A 20,177-nucleotide genomic window follows, 5' to 3' on the forward strand; every position below is an offset into this window, starting at 1 on the left:
CTAAATCCAAATCAATCTGAATTAACAGGGTCTGCAGTTAACCGGAAAGTATCAAAATTCAGTGAATCAAAATGTTCATATGTTTTTGGTAAAAAGAATTGTCATAGATGATCTGATATCTGCTCGAGTACTCGACTCTAGAACATTGTTCAAGACAGGCCAGTAAATTACCATTAAGGGCTTGCTTGGATTGAGGGTAAAAGGGGAGAATGAATATGAGAGTAATAGTTAAGGTGCATTTTCCATGTTTGGCGTGAGAATAATTATTCACCTCCTAAATCTATTACCCTCGTGAAATGGTAATACATTACCCACCCTCCCCCCTGAATAATGATTAAGGGAGTAAAACATCTACTCAGTAATTATTACTCTTATGCCAAATCTATCATCAATGAACTCATTACCCCAAGTAATCAACTTCCCCAGTAATTATCATCCAGTTAAATTTTACCCTCGAATTATTCCAGGGGATTCCAGGCAAGCCCTAACTAATTATGATACCAACATCAACTTAGTATATATCCACGGTTATAGCCTTATACATCCGAGTACTAAAATATTTGAAAATTCTTAAAATAGTGCTAAAAAGTAAAAACCGAGGGAAAAGGGTGTATATCTTCTACTACAAACTGCCATACAACCGGTAACAAGTATCTTCAAATCGACTGTAACAGAAAGTGTGCAACACGATATGCAACTGAGGTAGCTTATTAAGTACAAGCCTCAAAACTCTGGAGCTGAACAACGATCACGCTAATGTTATCATTACTTCCTCGAGCGATAGCCAACTCGGCCAACATGGTGGCGGCCGCTGCAGAACAATTCCCATGGACTTCCTGCAACACTTTCTTACTGACCTGACCGTAGAAGCATTTCCTGACTAGGTCACACGCAGTCTCGTTTGCCAAGACGTCCCATAGCCCGTCTGTCGCTATCACCATGAATTCATCTGTTGGCCCTCGTTTGCATATTTGAACCTCGGGCTCCGATGTCATGTATGGCTTAAGATTGTAGTCCCCTGCAATTGTACAGGTCAATAACTAACTGTTTTCGACAAAAGCAAAATAAATGTGTGTGTATAGGATTTGGTATCAGTAGTTCCTAAAGATAAATGAAAACACAAGCTGATAAAATTAAAGATTCAGGATCAAACCTCATATCGACCATTAAATACTACCGAGCATAAGAAAATCAAAGATTTCAATTACGAAGTTTTAATTATTTTGATGATATATATACCTATGGATCTTGATGTTGAAAGAACTCCCAAAACACGACTGCATTCCGAATCTTCAACCACATTACCTCCTGCCGCCTCTACCCTTTCTTTTTCGTCAGGCCTCTCAGGCTACATATTATTGGAAAGATTTTTATTGAGAAATTGCATGAATAAATAATAAGATACGGAGTACAAGATTAATTGAGCCCGCCAGATTATAAGGTTTGCCACAGACTATCATTCTCAGTTCTCACATTGTTTATTCCTACTCAAAAGATTTTGTAATTCGTATCTACGTAACAATAACCATTGTTATTGCCCTAATACTCTGTCTTGATACCAAAAACAATGAACCACAACAAAACAAAAACAAAACATAGCATGAATGCACAAAATGTTAGACGTAGCAAAATTAAAAAAACGGGTGTTACCACCGTAATACCTTATGATCACGTGACAAGGGAAAAGGGGCACCGTCACGAAACAAAACCGCTCTACAATCACCGCAATTGGCCACCACAATCTTCTCCTTTCCTATAACCACCACCAATGCGGTGGACCCAACCGTCCTCGTAATGCTACGATTATTCCCATGCGCCACAACCACCCCTGCCTCCGCCTCCACTACCTCAACGTCCATCCTAGAAAAGCTAGTAGACATAACACTATCCCAATCCACATCCCTCCATCCTCCACGCGCTGCCACCTCTTCCGCAACGAGATAGTGCAACCTCTCCCTACACTTGTTGGACACCTTATGGCCACCGTGTCCGTCAAATACGGCGAAGAAATCGTAAGCTATCTCTTCATTGTCGGCCGCTTGTTTATCATCGCATGTGAGTTGCACGAGGTTTGGGAATACCGTAAAGCTGTCCTCCATTGATCTTTGACGTCCGATTAGCGAGATTAGACCGTGTCCGAAGGTTGCTGTGTTGCTCATTTTTTCATCCGCTACTAGTTAGTACTCCGAACAGGATTTGTTCTGCATATATGTCACACATTTGATATTTTTAAGCTTCGTAAGACGGTCTCGTGTCTAAGGCAGGTTCATTTCACGTATTTAAGGCGGATTCATCCCCCTTTAAATCCTTTTATTATATTATTATTATTTGTTTCCTAAATATCTTGTCATATATACATATATTAATATATACGTATGAAATTTGTGTTCAATATATATGGTACTCTATGCATAGCTACGTGAAAGATTATAAAGCGCACATATATTCTTATTAACATAGGTCGAGTCGTGTCGGGTTCATGTTCGTGTCACATGTAAAGATTATGAAGCGCACATAGTTACTTCATTCCGGTCAATAGTTTACATTTTTTTCTAAGGATTTTAGTCAATAGTTTAAGTTTTTTTTTTTGAGTATATTTTAGTCTCTATTTTACTTTTTAATAATATTAAAAGTAATCCCCTTTTCTTTGTCCTTGATCTTTTTGTGTATAAAGTATATGTAAACTTTTATTGGAGGTTGAAACTGTAAGAGCGGAGTATTTTACATAATACGATAAAAATAATAGAGTACCTTGGAAAAAGGGCGGTGGAACTCTGATGAAGAATTGAAGGTGTTGTTGATGAAATAGACGGTCGTACCTTAGACCTCGGATTTTTGGCTTATGACAAGTTTCTTTTTTTTTGTTTGATTATTACATCAGTGTGATCATCCACGATACACATATTATCATCGTAATCACGATTATTAAAATATTTTTTATTCAGATGACTAGGATTATGTTTTACCCTTTCCACCTGAAACTTGATGTTTTCTTCAGTGTACTTGTGCATAACTCCACATTTTTTTGTACGAGTATGAGAGACAAATTAAATGAATCAACTCTCTAAATTAATATTGGACCGTTTATATATATACAAGGTACTTAAATATGAAAAAAATAGGAAATAGAAGCTTACTAATAGTTCTAAATGTGACACGTGTATACAAACTTGGTTCGGTTGAATATGACTTAGTTTCTATTTCTGACACTTCAACATTCTTTGCTAATGATGATAAAAAACAAATCTATCCTATAAAAGATACGTACCATTCTTTCCACGGAAAATGCATGCGGTGCCCTTGAACTGTGATGTTTTGCCCGAAATATCCAATTTTTTTATCCGGAAAACTTTGAGAGGCTATAACTCGTGTTTACGAGCTCAAAAAGTGACGATTTTTTTTTTCAAATTGATTATCTTTTCGAGAACTACGACTTGAAAAAAAAAATTGTCGCGTTTGGAATTCGTGACAAAGAGAGATGGTCACTCAAAGTTTGTTCGGTAAATAAAACTTTGACGTACAAAAACTTCTAGCTACAGGATCCAAATACGACAATTTTTTTTTTTCAAATCGTAGTTCTCGGAAAGATAATCGATTTGAAAAAAAAAAATTATCACTTCATGAACTCGTAGACACGGGTTATAGCCTCTTTAAGTTTTCCGGAACAAAAAATTGGGTATTTCGGGCAAAAATCGAAAGTTCAAGGGCACCGCGTGCATTTTCCCATTCTTTCTAACTTGCCAATGGTGGTGATATGAGTGTGTAGTTGAATGACATGGCATTTTATTATCATCATTGCAGCATTTTTTTTGGGTACTCGTCACAGCATTTTTATGGACGAGTTTTACTTAACGGATTTTCTAACATGTGCCCTTAGGGCACATGATAATAAGCTAATTAGGGAAGGTTTGTTGCGAATATATCATGACAAAATTAGAGATAAAACTCATATTTACCATAACGGTTTTTCTAAAATGTGTCTTAAGGGCACATGTTAATAATCTTAATATCGTAAGATTAACAATATATTCTCACTAATTATGGTAACAATGAGTTTATAGTTAAATATCTCATGAGAATATGTTGTCACTCTTACCATATTAAGGTTATTAACATGTGCCCTTAGCCCTTAGGGCACATTTTAGAAAAACTCTTACCCTAATTAGTGATATAATGTTGAAAATCTTTCCATACTTAACTTATTATCATATGTCCTTAGGGCACATGTTAGAAAAACCCTTTACCTAATTATGGACTTTTTGCCATAATATTTCCACAAATAACCCTTATTCTAAAAACAAAGAAACAAATTCTCTCTTTTACTCGTTCTCTCAAAATTAATCAAATCTCAACAAATTACTTAACCAAGGATTTTAGTTTCATATTAACAAAAATTCTAACATCATTAGTTTTGTAGTAATTATTTTGTATCAAATTAAGTTGAATAAATGAATTTAGGGTTAATAAAATTTCGTTATGAAAAATAGGGTTTATAGGGTAGGCGGGGGTGGTAGAGATGGGGAGTTGATGGTGGCGGAGGGGCAAGGGTGGGGACGGTGCATGGGGGTCGGGTTTTAGGTGGTCGCGCTAGGGTTTGGCGGTTGGGATATGGGCGAATTAGGGAGGGGAATTCGAGTCTGGGTAGGTTTGGATGGATGAGGGAGGGAAGGGTCTGGGTGGGTAGCAGAGTGCGTGGTTGTCGTCGTTGGGTCTAGGTAGGTGGGGAGCGGGGACGAGTCTAGCCTGAGGTAAGTGGGGGAGGGGAGGGCGGACTTTGGGATGTAGGGGCATGGGTCGTCTTATCGGTGGTTGCGCCGGGAGGGACGGTGAGGGCTGGGGGGTGGTCTGAGCGGGGTGGTGGTTGAGAGGGGATATGTAGAAATTAAAGGGGTGAAGTGATCAATTATGTACATGACTGAGTAAATTATGTCCATAAAAAAGCACAACCCTTTATTATATTATGAGTTAATTTTATGTAAGACGGTTTTAAATTAATATAATTGTAAAACGGATCAAACACAATTCTAATAGTCGGTAAAAGTGATTACTAAATGAGTCCGCTCTATGATGAATTTGTATAAAATTGTCTTACACAAGTATTTGTATTATTTTTTTTAAAACATATGCAAACATGATGTTATCACGAAGTAGTAGTAAGAATGAAAAACAAAGATAAGAAACATAACCAGATTCGTAGTGACGTGGTAAGAAAGCCACTACCTTGAAAACTATTTCGGTACGACCGCGATGGCGATCAACAATTACCGACAATTCCCCAAGGATTTACACTACAACACTCATGTACACCCACTCAAGCTTGAGAGCTTTTGGAACGAGAACAAAACTTTACCAAAAAAAAGTATAAGAGAGGAAGGAGAAAAGATAGAAAGGAGAGTGTGTTGTGTGTTCTGAAGTGCAGCAAAAATGACAACCTGGACACAACAACTCGGAACGGGCCCAAAAAGATAGGCACAGCCCACCGCAGGCGATTGTCAAATCCCGAATACGGGCCGAGCCGGGCTCGGGTACGGCGCACGCGTGTGCAAGTTGAATTAAGCACCTCGCAGACCTCTACAAAAGGCTCCGGCCACAACCCACTAGTGATAAGGTAAGGAGTGAAGGGTAATATAAACCCATAAAATTCACATTATTCTACCAATGTGGGACAATTGGAAAAACAAGACAATGTAAAATGAGCCCATATTTCCACATGTGACACACATGTTGTTCCGGGTGTAATTCCAGAGCAGTTATTTGTTACCACCCGTGCTTTTAGAATGACGTCTTTGATTGAATCTCCCTTGCGGTCTCCTGAAACAATGAACAAATTGAGGGCTCGGCTTTGCACCGAGCGAACTCACTCCGACGCTCAAGTCAGTAAACTTAAAAGGATTAAGTTATGTTACTTGGCGAAGTATATATTGTAGAGAGATAAGGAAGATATTACCAGATTATGAGGTGTTTAGGTTATTTTTCGGATCCTTTCCTCAATGAGGGTTGAGGAGTATTTATAGACTTTCACCTTTTGTCACGTAGTGGCCAAGTGGCTAGCAGGTGGAAAGACTGATCTACCCTCGGCCGAGGGAACCATGGCAGGCCGGCGGGCCCTACTGACTCGCCGCCGAGGGGTCTTGGATATGAGTTCGCGGATATGTGCCCCGGCTGGCTAGTTGTACCAGCCGAGACCCAAGAGACAGCCGACAGTCGTCGGCTTAAGGTTATTTGTCTAAGTCGTTGACTTCTTTGTGGATATCTTTGACCTTGCTCAATATGTTGACTCGGTCAGCGGGTGCAGAATATGCCCCATCAATTTGCCCCCAGCGTAGTCTATGCCGTGGTATGGACCTTCGATGAGTGTTGAGCGTATTCTGCGCAAGTAAAAATTTTTCTGCCCCGGCTTTTGTCTACCTCGGCTTGGTTCTGCTTAGGCCGTACCATATCCCCCCTCCACATGGATGTGTAATGGACATCAGATGTGGACAAGAAAGTGGCGCTGGCCGAGACCGAGGTTGTGAGTGCCGTGTGCTTTTGATTGCCCCCAGCCGGTGCTGCCAAGCTTGGTTGAATCAGCGGGCCGCTTGGCAAGTAGATACCAAGGGGTGTGTTGAAGAAGATACGTCGATTGGCATTCTGTCAAGGAGCGTGTTGAAGAAGCTTTGTAACTGTTCGTCGATTGCATGCTTGACATGTGTCTCGTTGCTGATTGGTTGACGGTTCATGGGCTTTGCCCTGATTGGTCGGATTGAGTGGGCTTTGCCCTATAAATAGGAGAGTTAGCCCCCTGAATTTGGCCTTCCAAATTCATTTTCTCAAAAAATTTCTTCTTTCTAGCCCTCTTTGACGAAAACCTCTCTCCAGCTTTCAGAATCGTTACTCCGGCGTAGCACTTTTCTTCAAGGTAAACAAACAAATTTTTAACTTTTTCATTGTTAAGTTTTCGTTGTGAATCATGTCTTTTGCTGATGCCAGTCCTAGTAACCGTGCGCCGGGGGGTTCCCCGTCGCGTCTTGATGAGGAGGAGATACTAGACGCCATCCCGATAAGGTCTGGGGGCCCTAGGTCTCCTTCGCCCGAAGTTGATCCTAAAGCTCTGGAGGATTGGGAGGATGATGATGATGATGTTGATGATGACGGTGATGATGACGGTGATGATGTTGGAAGGACTCGTCCTAATGAGGGGAGGCAGTACATCATGGATCACGGCGACGCCTGTAAGGTCTGCCCTGACCGTGCTTGGACCCATAAGTTCGCCAGTTGTTCCGGCGAAACACTTTTCGAGAGCCATTTCTACTTCGGCAGGGGATACAAAATTGTTATCCCTGAGGAGGGTCAGGCCGTCTGTTGCCCTCCACCGGGTTGCACCGGCGTATACATCCGGCACCTGGAGTACGGGCTCCGGTTTCCGCTGAACGAATACGTTATGGCCATCATTAGAGCCATGAACGTCGCCGTGGCCCAACTGCACCCGTTGGCTATTAGGACCATAGTCGGCTTTGTCTGGCTCTGTCTCTTCAAGGGGAAGGTCCCAACGGTTAATTTATTCCGTCGGCTTCACCACCTTCGACCGTCGTTTCCTGGTCGCGTCGGATGGTACAGCGTGCAAACGGAGCCGGGTTACGTCTCCGTTGATAAGCTTTCTTCCTGCAAGGACTGGAAAGATCGGTGGGTGTACGTTGAGGTTCCGGATGACTATCCACCGCCCGGTCCTTCCAAAGACCAAGTCAATTTGCGGTGCGAGAGTAAGGCGGAGCATGACAAATGGGTCACCCGGAGTAAGCTTAATATGGGACTTGAAAAGGTCCCTCTTAATGAGGATGAGAAGTCTGGCGATGAGGCTCTTTGAGGCGGAGAAGAGTGGGGTGCCGAAGAGATGGATTCCCGACGCGAGATCATTCTTGAGGATGAGTTTCGCCATGTCGGCCTCATACCGGCCCTAGAACAGGGTGAGTGGGGTCGGTGTGAGGCCCATCTCTGCTCTCAAAGTTTCTGTTTTTGAATTTTGATTTATTTCTTTCACTTAACTCTTGCTTCGTTTCCTTTGCAGACCACTTTGGACCGGACCTGTCTGAGGATATCCTCCGGAGAATGGGGCTTGCCAAGGACAAGACCGTTGCTGATTTGCATCCTAAGGCTCTAGCCCGTGATCGCAGAACGTCGCCGAATGTATCTCATGGATCAGCAGCTGAAGGGCTTAAATGTGGCGGCGGCCCAGGCAAAGGTTGCTGGTAACATGCCGCGCCGAACGCGGAAAACAAAGTCTTCGGCGGCGACGGCGTCGACATCAGTTCCACCTCCCATCCCTTCAGTCCAGAAAGAGACGATGGAGGTCGTTGATATTACCGCCGAGGAGGTGGTCACCTTGGCAGTGGAAACCCCTCTCTTCCGTAAGAGGAAAAAGCCTGTCGCGCCGCCGCGCCGATGCTTCGCTTCTACTGCTCTATCGCTTCTCTGCTGCAAGAAGGAAATGCGTCCTCCGCAAAGAAGGCCAAGCATGGTACAGATCTATCCTGTGGCTCGGACTTAGCCGGTTCATTAGGCGTCCCCGATGACAGCTCTCGGCATGTCCATGTATGTTGACACGGATGCTTTAATTGAATTTTTGTAGATCAACCGCCGTAAATCGTCGCCAAGACGGCACGCTGTTGAACGGCGTCTCGAGAAGAAAAGCTGCGCAGCAAGTGGTCAAGATACCACCGTTGTCACCTCCTTCCCTCAGCCTACCCCCATCCAGATTAGGTCGGAGGGCCTAAGTTTGGCCAGGATCTTTGTCGAAGTGGGCCGATACGGCCGGTGCTCTTATTGTGGAGCAAGAGAAGACCATTCTTTGAAGCCGCTCCACAGCCTAGAGCGGCTCGAGCTTGAACTCGATGCTGCAAACAAGGAAGCCGAGAGGGCCAAGGCCGAGGCCGAAGAGGCGTCCGTCTTTGAGAGGAAACTTAGGGAGGACGCCGAAAGCGATCCTTGCCGAGAGAGCCAAGGCCGAGGCCGCAGGGCCGAAGCCGCTAAGCCGCGGGACGCCGAACGATCCTTCTCGAGAGAGCAAGGCCGAGGTCATTGGTGAAGCCGCTAAGCTGCGGGAGGAGCGTGACCACCTTCAGAAAGTCGCCGACTTTAATGCTAAGCAGAGGGAAGAATGGAGGTCCAGGTTTCAGGCTCAGGGGAAGGTGGTCCGGAATAAGGATGCTATTATCGCCCAGAGGGAGGAGGACATTGAGACGCTCCAACGCGAGATTCTCCCTAACATGTGCGTCCAATACCGGGACCTGGCCGAAGAGGCTGCCAGGGAAGTGATTGGGGAGCTCTTTCCTCTTGATGGCTCCTTTCCGTGGGACAAATTTGACGAGCTGTTTGATGACAAGCTCGAAGCTAAGGAGAAGGCCGCGGAGGAGAAGGCCAAGGAGGAGGCAAGGGTGAAGAAGGAGGAAGAGGTGGCCGCGGAGAAGGCGGCCCGTGCTGAAATTGCGAAGGCGGCCAAGGAGGAGGCTGAGAGACTGAAGGCAGCTGAGGCTGAAGCTTCCAAGACGGCTTCTGGGTCGCCTACCAAGGATGATGCTGCTAACGTCGCTGATGGCGAGCAACAGCAGCAACAGGCATAGGGAGACGGGCGGTTGTCACCAGGTTCCCCCGGCATCTCGGATAGCTTCAGCTGTTCGGGGGCCAATTATTAAGCCTTTCCTCCCTGCCATCTTTTGGCGCTTAAATGATATGTCTGTAACCTTTTGCTCTTCTTTTCCTTGTTTTTTGTAAAACTTTGGTAGGTTGTGTTTTGGCTTATCCCTATGGGGACGGCCGTCGTATGTATTCTCCTCTCTTGTAATCATTTTTAATAAAACTTGTTATCTTTTTGGGCCCTCGGCTTTGGCCGGGGCTTTGATCACAATCCTTCGCTTGTCTTCTTACGTTATTAATTGAGCGCTTTTTCGTTTTTACCTTCGGCCTGGCCGAGGCAGTTAGAATGCGTATCTCAACTGTGTTTAACGTTCCTAAGGCATGTTGATCGCTTTCGCGAGTATCAACTGCGCTGGTAGTGACTGCCGTGGCGTCTACCTCTTGGGGTGACTGCCGTGGCGTCTACTTCTTGGTAGTGACTGTCGTGGCGTCTACCTCTTGGGGTGACTGCCGTGGCGTCTACTTCTTGGTAGTGACCGCCGTGGCGTCTACCTCTTGGGGTGACTGCCGTGGCGTCTACTTCTTGGTAGTGACTGCCGTGGCGTCTACCTCTTGGGGTGACTGCCGTGGCGTCTACTTCTTGGTATGACTATGGGGGGAAATGAACACTTTGATGGAAAACTTGGACGGTTCTTCATTAGATATAAACATGCGTCGGGGTGCCCACAGTTGTCTTGGACACCTCCGCCGCTATACAAAGTATTTCCTGAGATTGTCAGTGTTCCAATGGCTCATCAAAGGCACACCCTCCATGTCTGTCAGCCGGTATGTACCCGGCCTCATTTCTTCAACCACTTTGTAGGGACCTTCCCAGTTAGCCGTCAGTTTACCATGAATGTTTCCTTTGTTGGTGGCGGCCGACTTCCTTAGGACTAGACCTCCTACTTTCAAATCCCTTTTGTGGACTCTCCGGTTGTAGGCTCTTCTCATTCGGTTTTGGTATACTGCCAAGTTGAGGCGTGCTGTATCTCGGCTTTCTTCGACCAGGTCTAGGGAGGCTCTTAGACCTTCCTCATTTTCAACTGGGTTAAAGGTGGCCGTTCTGAATGTCGGCACCGTTGCTTCAATCGCGTGGATCGCTTCGGACCCGTAGACTAAGTGGAATGGATCGTATCCCGTTGCTTCTTTCTCCGTGGTCCGGAGGGACCACAGACGCCGGTAGTTCATCGGCCCATCTTCCCTTTAGGTCTTCAACGTTCTTCTTCAAACCGTTGAGGATGGTTTTATTGGTCGCCTCACGTCCGTTGCTCGTGGGTGGCAGACGGAGGAGTATGCAAATTTGATACCAAGTTCTTCCAACCAGCTCATTATTGTGTCACTCCAAAACTCTCAGCCGTGGTCAAATACCATGACTTGGGGTAACCCAAAACGAGTTATGACATTTTCCCAGATTACCTTTCTTACGGCCGCCGTGGTCTTCGCTGATCATCGCTACGACTTCAACCCATTTGGTGAAGTAGTCAACGGCGACAATCAAGTACTTTCTTCCTCCGGATGCCGTTGGAAATGGCCCTAGTAGATCCATCCCCCACGGTGCAAAAGGAAGGGGACTAAGTACCTAGGCCGAGTCTCGGGAAGGTGCATGTATCACCGGAACATGCATTTGACAGTTGTTGCACTTTTTGGTTTTGGCTCTGGAATCCGCAAGCATGGTGGGCCAGAAGTAGCCGGCTCGGAGAGCTTTGTGGGCTAGTGTTCTTGCCCCCATGTGATGGCCGCAGATGCCTTCGTGAATTTTCACAAGATATTAGCTCCGCGCCGGCCGGGCCGACACATTTCGGAGTGGCCTTATCACGGACCTCTGTACAATTCCCCTTCAAATACCAAGTACCTTGTGCGATCCTCTTTATCTTCTGCGAGAGACTGCGGTCCTCCGGTAATTCATTTGTCAATTTGTATTTCATTATCGGAGTCATCCACGTCGTCTCGGTCTCTATGTTGCCCACCATGCCGACGGCCTCAGTGATGCTCTTGGCATTCTTGATGTCCACCAAAGACGGTTCGGGCCGACATTCTTGATGGTCGAACGGCAAGCTTTGAGAGAGCGTCGGCTCGGTTGTTCTCGACACTGGGAATGCATTGTATCCGAAAAGATTTCAACTTAGAAGTGTCGCCTTTTACCCTTTCCGGGTATCTTACCATCCCGTCGTCTCGAGTCTCGTACTCTCCTCTGATTTGATTAGCCACTAAAAGTGAATCTGTTTTCAAAATGATGTGCTCCGCCCCGGCAGCCCTAGCTAGCTCGACTCCGGTTATCACCGCCTCGTATTCGGATTCGTTGTTCGAGGCCGAGAAGGTAAATTTCAAGGCGTACTCAAACTCGTCCCCGTTTGGGCCGATGATAAGTATGCGGCTCCGAGTGTTCGTCGTGGAGGACCCGTCGGTGTATACCCCCATACTCCGGGTTTTGCTCTTCTTGATATGTGCACTCGGCCAGAAGTCCGCAAGTGCCTGTCCCTTTATCGAGGGCATTGGCTTGTATTGAATGCCGAAGCCGGATAGCTCTACTGCCCATTTGATGAGCCTGCCGGATTGCTCAAATTTTTCCAATGCTTTCTCCAATGGTTGGTCGGTTAAGACCGTCACGGGATGTGCGTCGAAGTAGGGTTTCAGTTTCCTTGCGGCGACGACGACAAAGAAAGGTCGCTTTTTCAATCGGCGGGTAATTTCTCTCGGCGGGCAACAACGTATGGCCGACAAAGTAGATTGGGTGTTCTTTGTTTGTCTTCTTCTCGACGATCACACGATCGACCGTGGCCGAGGTAATCGCTATGTATAGATATAGCGTCTCCCCCAGCATCGGCCTGGACAGGGTTGGGAGTGTCTGAAGATGAGCTTTCAGTTGCTTGAAAGCTGTGCTCTGTTCCTCCCCCCAGCTGAAGTCTTTATTCCCCTTCAATACTTTGAAGAATGGGGTGCTTTTGTCGGCTGACCGAGAGATAAAACGGGCTAGGGCCGCCATCCTCCCGGTCAACATCATAACCTCTTTTCGATTCTTCGGCTCCGGCAGGTCCAGGATTGCTTGGACTTTCTCTGGATTGGCATCAATTCCCCTGGCGCTGACGAGTACGCCGAGAAACTTACCTGCCCGGACACCGAAGTTGCATTTCATTGGGTTAAGTTTCATCTTGTATTTCCTTAGTGAACAAAATGTCTCGTGTAAATCGGCTAAGTGCTCGCTGTCAGACTTGCTTTTTACAATAGCATTGTCGACGTAAGCCTCAATGTTTCGCCCTTTTTGATTTTGGAACACTTTGTCTACTAGTCTTGTGTAAGTTGCGCCGGCGTTCTTCAAACCAAACGGCATCATTTTATACATGTATGTGCCGTTAGCAGTGATGAATGCGCATTTAGGCATGTCTTCCTCGGCCATGAATACCTGATGATACCCTGAGAAGGCGTCCAGCAGGCTCAGCATAGTGTAGCCTGCCGTCGCGTCGATTAAACTATCTATTCGAGGCAAGGGATAACAATCTTTGGGGCACGCTTTATTAAGATTGGTAAAATCTACACACATCCTCCACGCCCCCGATGACTTCCTCACCATTACAACATTAGCTAACCACTCAGGATAAGTATAAGGCATGATAAAGCCTGCCGCTAGTAATTTATCTACCTCGGCTTTGATGGCCTCATCCTTCTCGGCTGAGGAGTTCCTCATCCTTTGCTTGACAGGGCGAGCGGTGGGGAGTACGTTCAGCTTGTGAACAATTACCTCCCGGCTCACGCCTGGCATCTCGGCCGCTGAGTAGGCGAAGACGTCTTTGTTCCTCCTCAGCAGGTCTAGGAGAGCGGCCCTGAATTTTGGCTCCAGGTTGACACCGATAGTTACGGTGCGCCCTGGGTCAATTTCCACCTCTTCAGTCTCGGCTCCCTCGACCATGCCGACAGCTGCATCCATGGGATCGCCCTTTTGTTGTAAGGACGGGCTCTTCCCCTTCTCTGACTTCTTCGCCACTTTGAGGGATTGCATGTTGCACCCTCTGGCAGATATCTGGACGTTGACCACTTCGTCTTTTTCGTCCTTTGAGACGAGCTTATGCGCTTCCCCCCTGTCCGAGACATACATCAGTGTCAGGGCCCGGATGGACATCACTGCATCGGCCTCGCTCAGAGTGACTCGGCCTATGAGAACGTTGTAGGCGGACGAGCCGTCAATGACCACGAACTCAGCTACGACATTCTTAGCCGCATTCCCCTCGCCGAACATCACTGGCAGTCTGATCGACCCCAGGGGTACCAAGACGGCCCCGGAAAAACTGTACAACGGACTGGTGCAGGGGCTCAAGTCTTCAACCTTCAGACCGAGGTTGAGGAAGCACTCTCTGAACATGATGTTCGTGTAGGCGCCTGTGTCAATCGGCACCTCTTGACCAGGTGGTTGGCTATGTCCAAGTGGACTACAAGTGGGTCGCTGTGAGGGGCGATGACTCCCTCGTAGTCCTTCTTTCCAATAGTCATATCGGGGATGTTGGAAGCGGGGATCGCTGTTTTGGGCACAAAGTTGATGGCCTGATACAGCTCGTTCAGGTGCCGTTTGTGCCCATGAGCGGACCCACCGTTCTCGTTGCCCCCGATGACAACATGGATTACTCCTATCCGCTCAAAGACGGATTTCTTATTTGAGCCGCCGGCATCAGTCTTTTGGCCTTTGGCAACATATTTGCCGAGGCTCCCCTTCCGGATCAGCTCTTCAATGGCATTCTTCAGATGCCGGCAGTTGTCAGTTAGGTGACCGGTGTGGCCGTGGTACTCACAGTACTGGCTCGTGTCACCGTCCCCCCTCGGCCCGGGGGGCCTTTCCCACTTCTGACCCTCGTTCTTGCTCAGGGCGAAGACCTCGGCGGCAGATACGACCAAGGGGGTGTGATCATTGTACCGCTTTTGGTAGTACGGTCCTGAACTCCCCCCGGCGCCCGCCGAGTTCTGTTTCCTGGCGGACCTGTCAAACCGTGACCTATTATTGTCACGGCGTCTTTCATCCGGGTTGTCCTCCCGGCGGCCCTTACTCTCTGAGTGCCCGGTCTCGCTGGGGCCTACCCAGGTTTTGTGGTAGTCCTCCACCTTAATGGCTTGGTCGGCCATCTTCCTGGCGGAGTCTAAGTTCAGGCCTCCGCACTTGATGAGCTCGTTTTTTAAATCTCCTCTTGGAAGGCCTTTCATCAGTGCGAAGGCTGTGAGCTCGCTGTTCAGCTCACGAATCTGCTGAACCTTGGCGTCGAACCTCTTCACATAACTTCGGAGAGACTCGCCTCCCTCCTGCTTGATAGTCAGGAGGTCCGATGTCTCGACGGCCCTCTTCTTATTGCAAGAATACTGGGCCAAAAACATGTCCCTTAGGTCGCCGTAGCAGTATATCGACCCATCGGGTAGTCCCTTGTACCAGCTTTGCGCCATCCCATGCAGGGTTGTTGGGAAGACTCGACACCAAACCTCATCTGGCTGTTCCCACACCGACATGTAAGACTCGAAAGCCTCAGCATGGTCGGTTGGGTCGCTTTCTCCTTTGTATGATATGGGTGGCAACTTTAGTTTAGTCGGCACCGGGGTTTCTAGGACGTAGGCGCTGAGGGGCTGTCTGACCACGTGTCGAACGACACGCGGCGATCGGCTCCTCGCATCCCTAGTCCGGCTTCTCTCCCCGTGGCGGGAAGGGATTCTTCCCCGACTCTAGTGAGTCGGGCTTCTTCTCCGACTCTGGTGAGTCGGACTCCTTCTTCGACTCTGGTGAGTCGGACTTCTTTCACTCCTCTGGAGCATGCCTCGTCGGTGCTGCGGCGACGCCATCCTCCCGCGAGTGCGGGAAGGACTCAGGTCTACCACTAGCATTCTGGGGCTCCCCGGCGTCTTGACAGGCCGCTTCTTCCAAAGTGCTCGTTCAAGTCTCTCGAGTCACATTCAGGCCCTGGTCTCCTGGACGGGTGCCGCCGCTCTTGTCGGAGTGACAGTGTGAGCCGGCGTGCTACCTATTAGGTCCAGGAGTAGTTTCAGTTTAGCTGCGTCAACCACATGTCCCATGATGGTGACTTGGTCGGCGGGCAGCGGCGTATCTGGTATTATTGGCATCCCGTACTCCGGTTGAATTACTCGGCCGGTGGAGGGCTGCGCAACCCCAGAATTGTGGACGGTATCATCTTGGCAGAATTCGGTTTCGTCGGTCACGAATACTTCTTGTTGTTTCGACATCTTCTTAGCTTTTTGGGTGGGTTTTTGTTTTGTGTTTTTTTTTTGTTTGGGAATGAATGTGACTAGCTTCTAGTATCTTTTCCCACAGACGGCGCCAATTGTTCCGGGTGTAATTCCAGAGCAGTTATTTGTTACCACCCGTGCTTTTAGAATGACGTCTTTGATTGAATCTCCCTTGCGGTCTCCTGAAACAATGAACAAATTGAGGGCTCGGCTTTGCACCGAGCGAACTCACTCCGACGCTCAAGTCAGTAAACTTAAAAGGATTGAGTTATGTTACTTGGCGAAGTATATATTGTAGAGAGATAAGGAAGATATTACCAGATTATGAGGTGTTTAGGTTATTTTTCGGATCCTTTCCTCAATGAGGGTTGAGGAGTATTTATAGACTTTCACCTTTTGTCACGTAGTGGCCAAGTGGCCAAGTGGCTAGCAGGTGGAAAGACTGATTTACCCTCGGCCGAGGGACCCATGGCAGGCCGGCGGGCCCTACTGACTCGCCGCCGAGGGGTCTTGGATATGAGTTCGCGGATATGTGCCCCGGCTGGCTAGTTGTACCAGCCGAGACCCAAGAGACAGCCGACAGTCGTGTCAAGGCTTGATTAGTTTGTCTAAGTCGTTGACTTGCTGTGGATATCTTTGACCTTGCTCAATATGTTGACTCGGTCAGCGGGTGCAGAATATGCCCCATCACATGTAAGTGGTGATTAACTCTCTTTACTTCGGCCAATTGTGAGATTAACTCCTTTAAATTTCAAATGTCGTGATTAGGTCCCATAACTTTGACCACAAGTAAAATCCAACTCAAATTTTATTTTTACGACCAAAATCACAAGATTCACAACCAAAAAAATTCATTTTATATACATTTACAGAATTTATTAACACATGATAATAATAAAGTACTTGCATGAATTATACGTAAAATTAGACTTTTTTTTTTTATAAAATATCCTCGCATATATATGCATATCGATTATTAAAATGGTACAAACTATAAGCTAATATAATAAATGTATTCTAAAAAATCATGTTAATAAATTATTTACATAATTTATAATTGTAATAAATATTTAATTTATATGATTAACTTAGATATATACTGATTAATAATTCGATTTAGGTTGAAAATAGAAATTGAGTAGATTTCATGATAGCCGGGTAGAGGTCGTCGTACCCGATCAAACAATTAACTCAACTAGTAAGGGTAGTCGAGGTCGAACCACAAGGAGATCAAGGTTTGAGTATTAGTTTTGTCTCAAATTATAAGTTAGCTACGTGAACAATAACAAGGTAATTATAAAATTCTAACAACTAAGCTAGCAAAATGGAATGCAAATAAACAAGAGAAGTAAAGACAAGCTAAAATAGATTAAGAGTTAATCAATTAATTAAAAGGCCTAGAACTCGGTTCTCCCACAACAATTCGTAATTCCACATACTAATTCCCTAGGCTAATCGTTTAGGTAAACGGGCAAGGAGGAGATGGCTCTAATTCGCCTAAGACCCCCCTCTCGGGTTCGAAGTAGGACACTAGCACTACCCACCAACCCCCCTCTCGGGTTCGAAGGTCGGAATCCCTAACTCAACACCCAACAACCCCAAAAACATGCATATTTCCAAGGTGGTCAAGGAGTTGGTCAAGGTCATTAAGCCCCCATCGTATTCCGGGTCATCCCACTCCTCCTCTCGGAGGTCGATTTCAAACGCTAGCCTAAAGGTACCCTCCCTTGGTTCTCCCTTTCGGTCTCAACCTAGGTTAGTAATAGGGTCGAATTAGGGTATCCAAATCACAACCTAACCAACTCTCGTTGGTGGACAAGGGTCGCAAATCAACACTACCCAAAAATCAATCCATAATCCCAAATCAATCCTCCAAACTACCCTCACCAATTTCCCCAAATAATTAGCCTTTATGAGATTCAATTAGTGAAATTACTCATGTCGGGTCAAACCGAGTCCTAGTAGAAGACTACTCACTAATCATGGTGCTAAGAGCAATAGAAACAACAAAGATGGAGTCTTTAATCATGAACATGGTGTGAAAATGGATTCTACAATTAATCATGCAAATATCCAACACAAATTATGAAGAAAGACAAATTAAACTAAAGATGGGTGAGAATTAAACTAAAAGACACAACCTTTAACACAAACAACTCAAAGATTCAATCTTTGACACAAGAAAGTTAAAGACTCAATCTTTGAGAACAACAACAATGGAAAACAAAGAAAAGATGAACAAGAAAGAGAATAACATCAATTAAACAATAAGAAGTAGTATTCAAACATAAACAATTAAACAAAACTTAAAAGAAGGCAAATGTAAACAATTGAAATTAAAGAGTGAAATAAGAGTAAGGAATTATACCAATAACATGGGGACTTGAATTGATGGAATGAATAACTTGGATAAACAAGAGATTGCTTAAACTAATTAAGTAATGATTACAAATTTTATTGAAGAAATATTGAAAGGGAAATATTTAGGGTTCTACAAATTTGAGAGAGAATAAGATGAACTAGTCTAATTTCTAATCTAATTCTAAGGTGAAGTAATGTGTAATAATCCCCAAGTGTGTGTTAATGGGTAGTTCTTTTTATACTAATTTATTAATTAATAATACTACTAATTACTACTACTACTACTACTACTACTAATAATAATAATAATAATAATAATAATAATAATAATAATAATAATAAGATCATGGGTTCGATCCTCACTAGATGACAATTCAACACATATTATATATTTTCGGGACACTCTCTTCGACATCTGCTATAGATCTGGTATATCTGCGGGGAAGGAGGTCGATATCGGTTTGGTTGATGGGCATGGTGGCTCTCTTCGTCCTGCGGATTTATTGCTTTATTCTTGGGACAGGGGGCGTGATGTGTGCGTCGACCGACCGGTGTTCTTCACCTTTGACTCAGACTGGGTTGGCAGATTTTGTGCCGGGCCGGGTTGTCGCTGATGCTGCTCAGCGGAAGTGTGCTAAGTATGGGGATTTGTGCGCGGTAGCGGGTTATGGTTTCCTACCTTTCTCTTTCTCTTCACTCGGGGAGTTGAGTTCGGATGCTGTTGCCTTGCTCAAGCGGATCCAGAAATTCTCGGTATCTCAGGATGCTGGGGCTCGGGTAGCCGCTTACATTTTTACTCGTATTAGCTTCACTATTGCTAAGGGTGTGGGAGCCCAGATTGTCTCTCGGCTCCCCACCAATTTCATGTAAACCTTTTATTTTTATTATAATGAAAGCTGCGCGCATTTTATAATAAAAAAAAAAAAAAAAAATAATAATAATAATAATAATCCTAACACACCACACCAACTACACGGCTCCCCAAATAATTGAACAAAAAGTAGACAAAAAAGGACAAAACAAGGAAAAAGGACGATCAGGGGTTCTTTGCCGGTCCACCGGCCGCCGGCCGTGTCACCGGCAGCGAGGCCATTGAGAAGAGAGCAGAAATCAAGTGGGATGTGTGTTCGCACGGTCGACCGACCGGGCACAGAGAGAGAAGACAAAGTTGATGCGAGATTGTTGATTGTGGTGCGTTGTGCCGGCTAGACGGCTGCCGGTCCCTATACCGGTAGCGAGGTCTTCACAAAAAGAGAACAAATTAGGTGTGTTCCTGCCGGTTGACGAGTCGGCTGCCGGGGCACCGGCATGGAGCACAAAGCTTCATAAAAGCTCGGTTTCGATCCCGAGTTCGAATTCGACTTTGAATATCTCAGTGATGGTGCAAGGTGACGACGGGTTGAAGGTGGTTATTAATGGAGGTGAGGTGTTGCACGCAGGGAACAACAATGGTGATGGGCCAAAAATGGTGAAGGTGATAAATGATGGTTATGGTGTCCGTCGGGTCTTTGTTAATGGAGATGGTGATTAATGGTGATGGAGCTCGGATGGTAATGCTGCTCGTCCATGACGGAGTTGTTGCTTGATTGGTGATGAATGCAGGGGAATAATTATGGTGAAATGAGTGACGGATGAAAGGTGGCCGGCTGTTAATGGCGGATGAAAATGGTGGTTGATGGAATGCGGGTGAGTATGAAGTTGAAGTGGTGATGCGGTGGTGGATGATTAATGGTGGAAGCTGCAGATGGTATAATGATGGTAAAAATGGTGAATGGAAATGGCCATTGTTGATGATGATGACGAAACAAAAGTAGCAGGGGAGTTGTGTTTGACTTTTGTAAAGTCGAATGGTCAACTTTCTTTGATAATATAAGCATGCCAATCCGTCTTGCTTTCCGTCTCATTGTTCCTCTAACTCGAATCTCCTCTTTATTATTCCGCCTCACCTATAAATTATA

At 45.8% G+C, this 20,177-nt stretch overlaps 1 protein-coding gene across 1 annotated transcript; it reads right to left on the minus strand.

Moving 5' to 3' along the window:
* Nucleotides 1-11: 11 nt before the first annotated feature.
* LOC141588799 (protein phosphatase 2C 51-like) lies at nt 12-2,099 on the minus strand. The gene is made up of 4 exons (XM_074410224.1): nt 1,662-2,099; nt 1,240-1,348; nt 719-1,018; nt 12-31 (listed from the first exon to the last, which is right to left on the minus strand). Exons 1-4 carry the CDS (start codon nt 2,097-2,099, stop codon nt 12-14), a joined length of 867 nt encoding a protein of 288 aa, XP_074266325.1.
* Nucleotides 2,100-20,177: the final 18,078 nt, after the last annotated feature.

Source organism: Silene latifolia, chromosome 6 (genome assembly GCF_048544455.1).
Source record: "Silene latifolia isolate original U9 population chromosome 6, ASM4854445v1, whole genome shotgun sequence".
NCBI lineage: Eukaryota > Viridiplantae > Streptophyta > Magnoliopsida > Caryophyllales > Caryophyllaceae > Silene > Silene latifolia.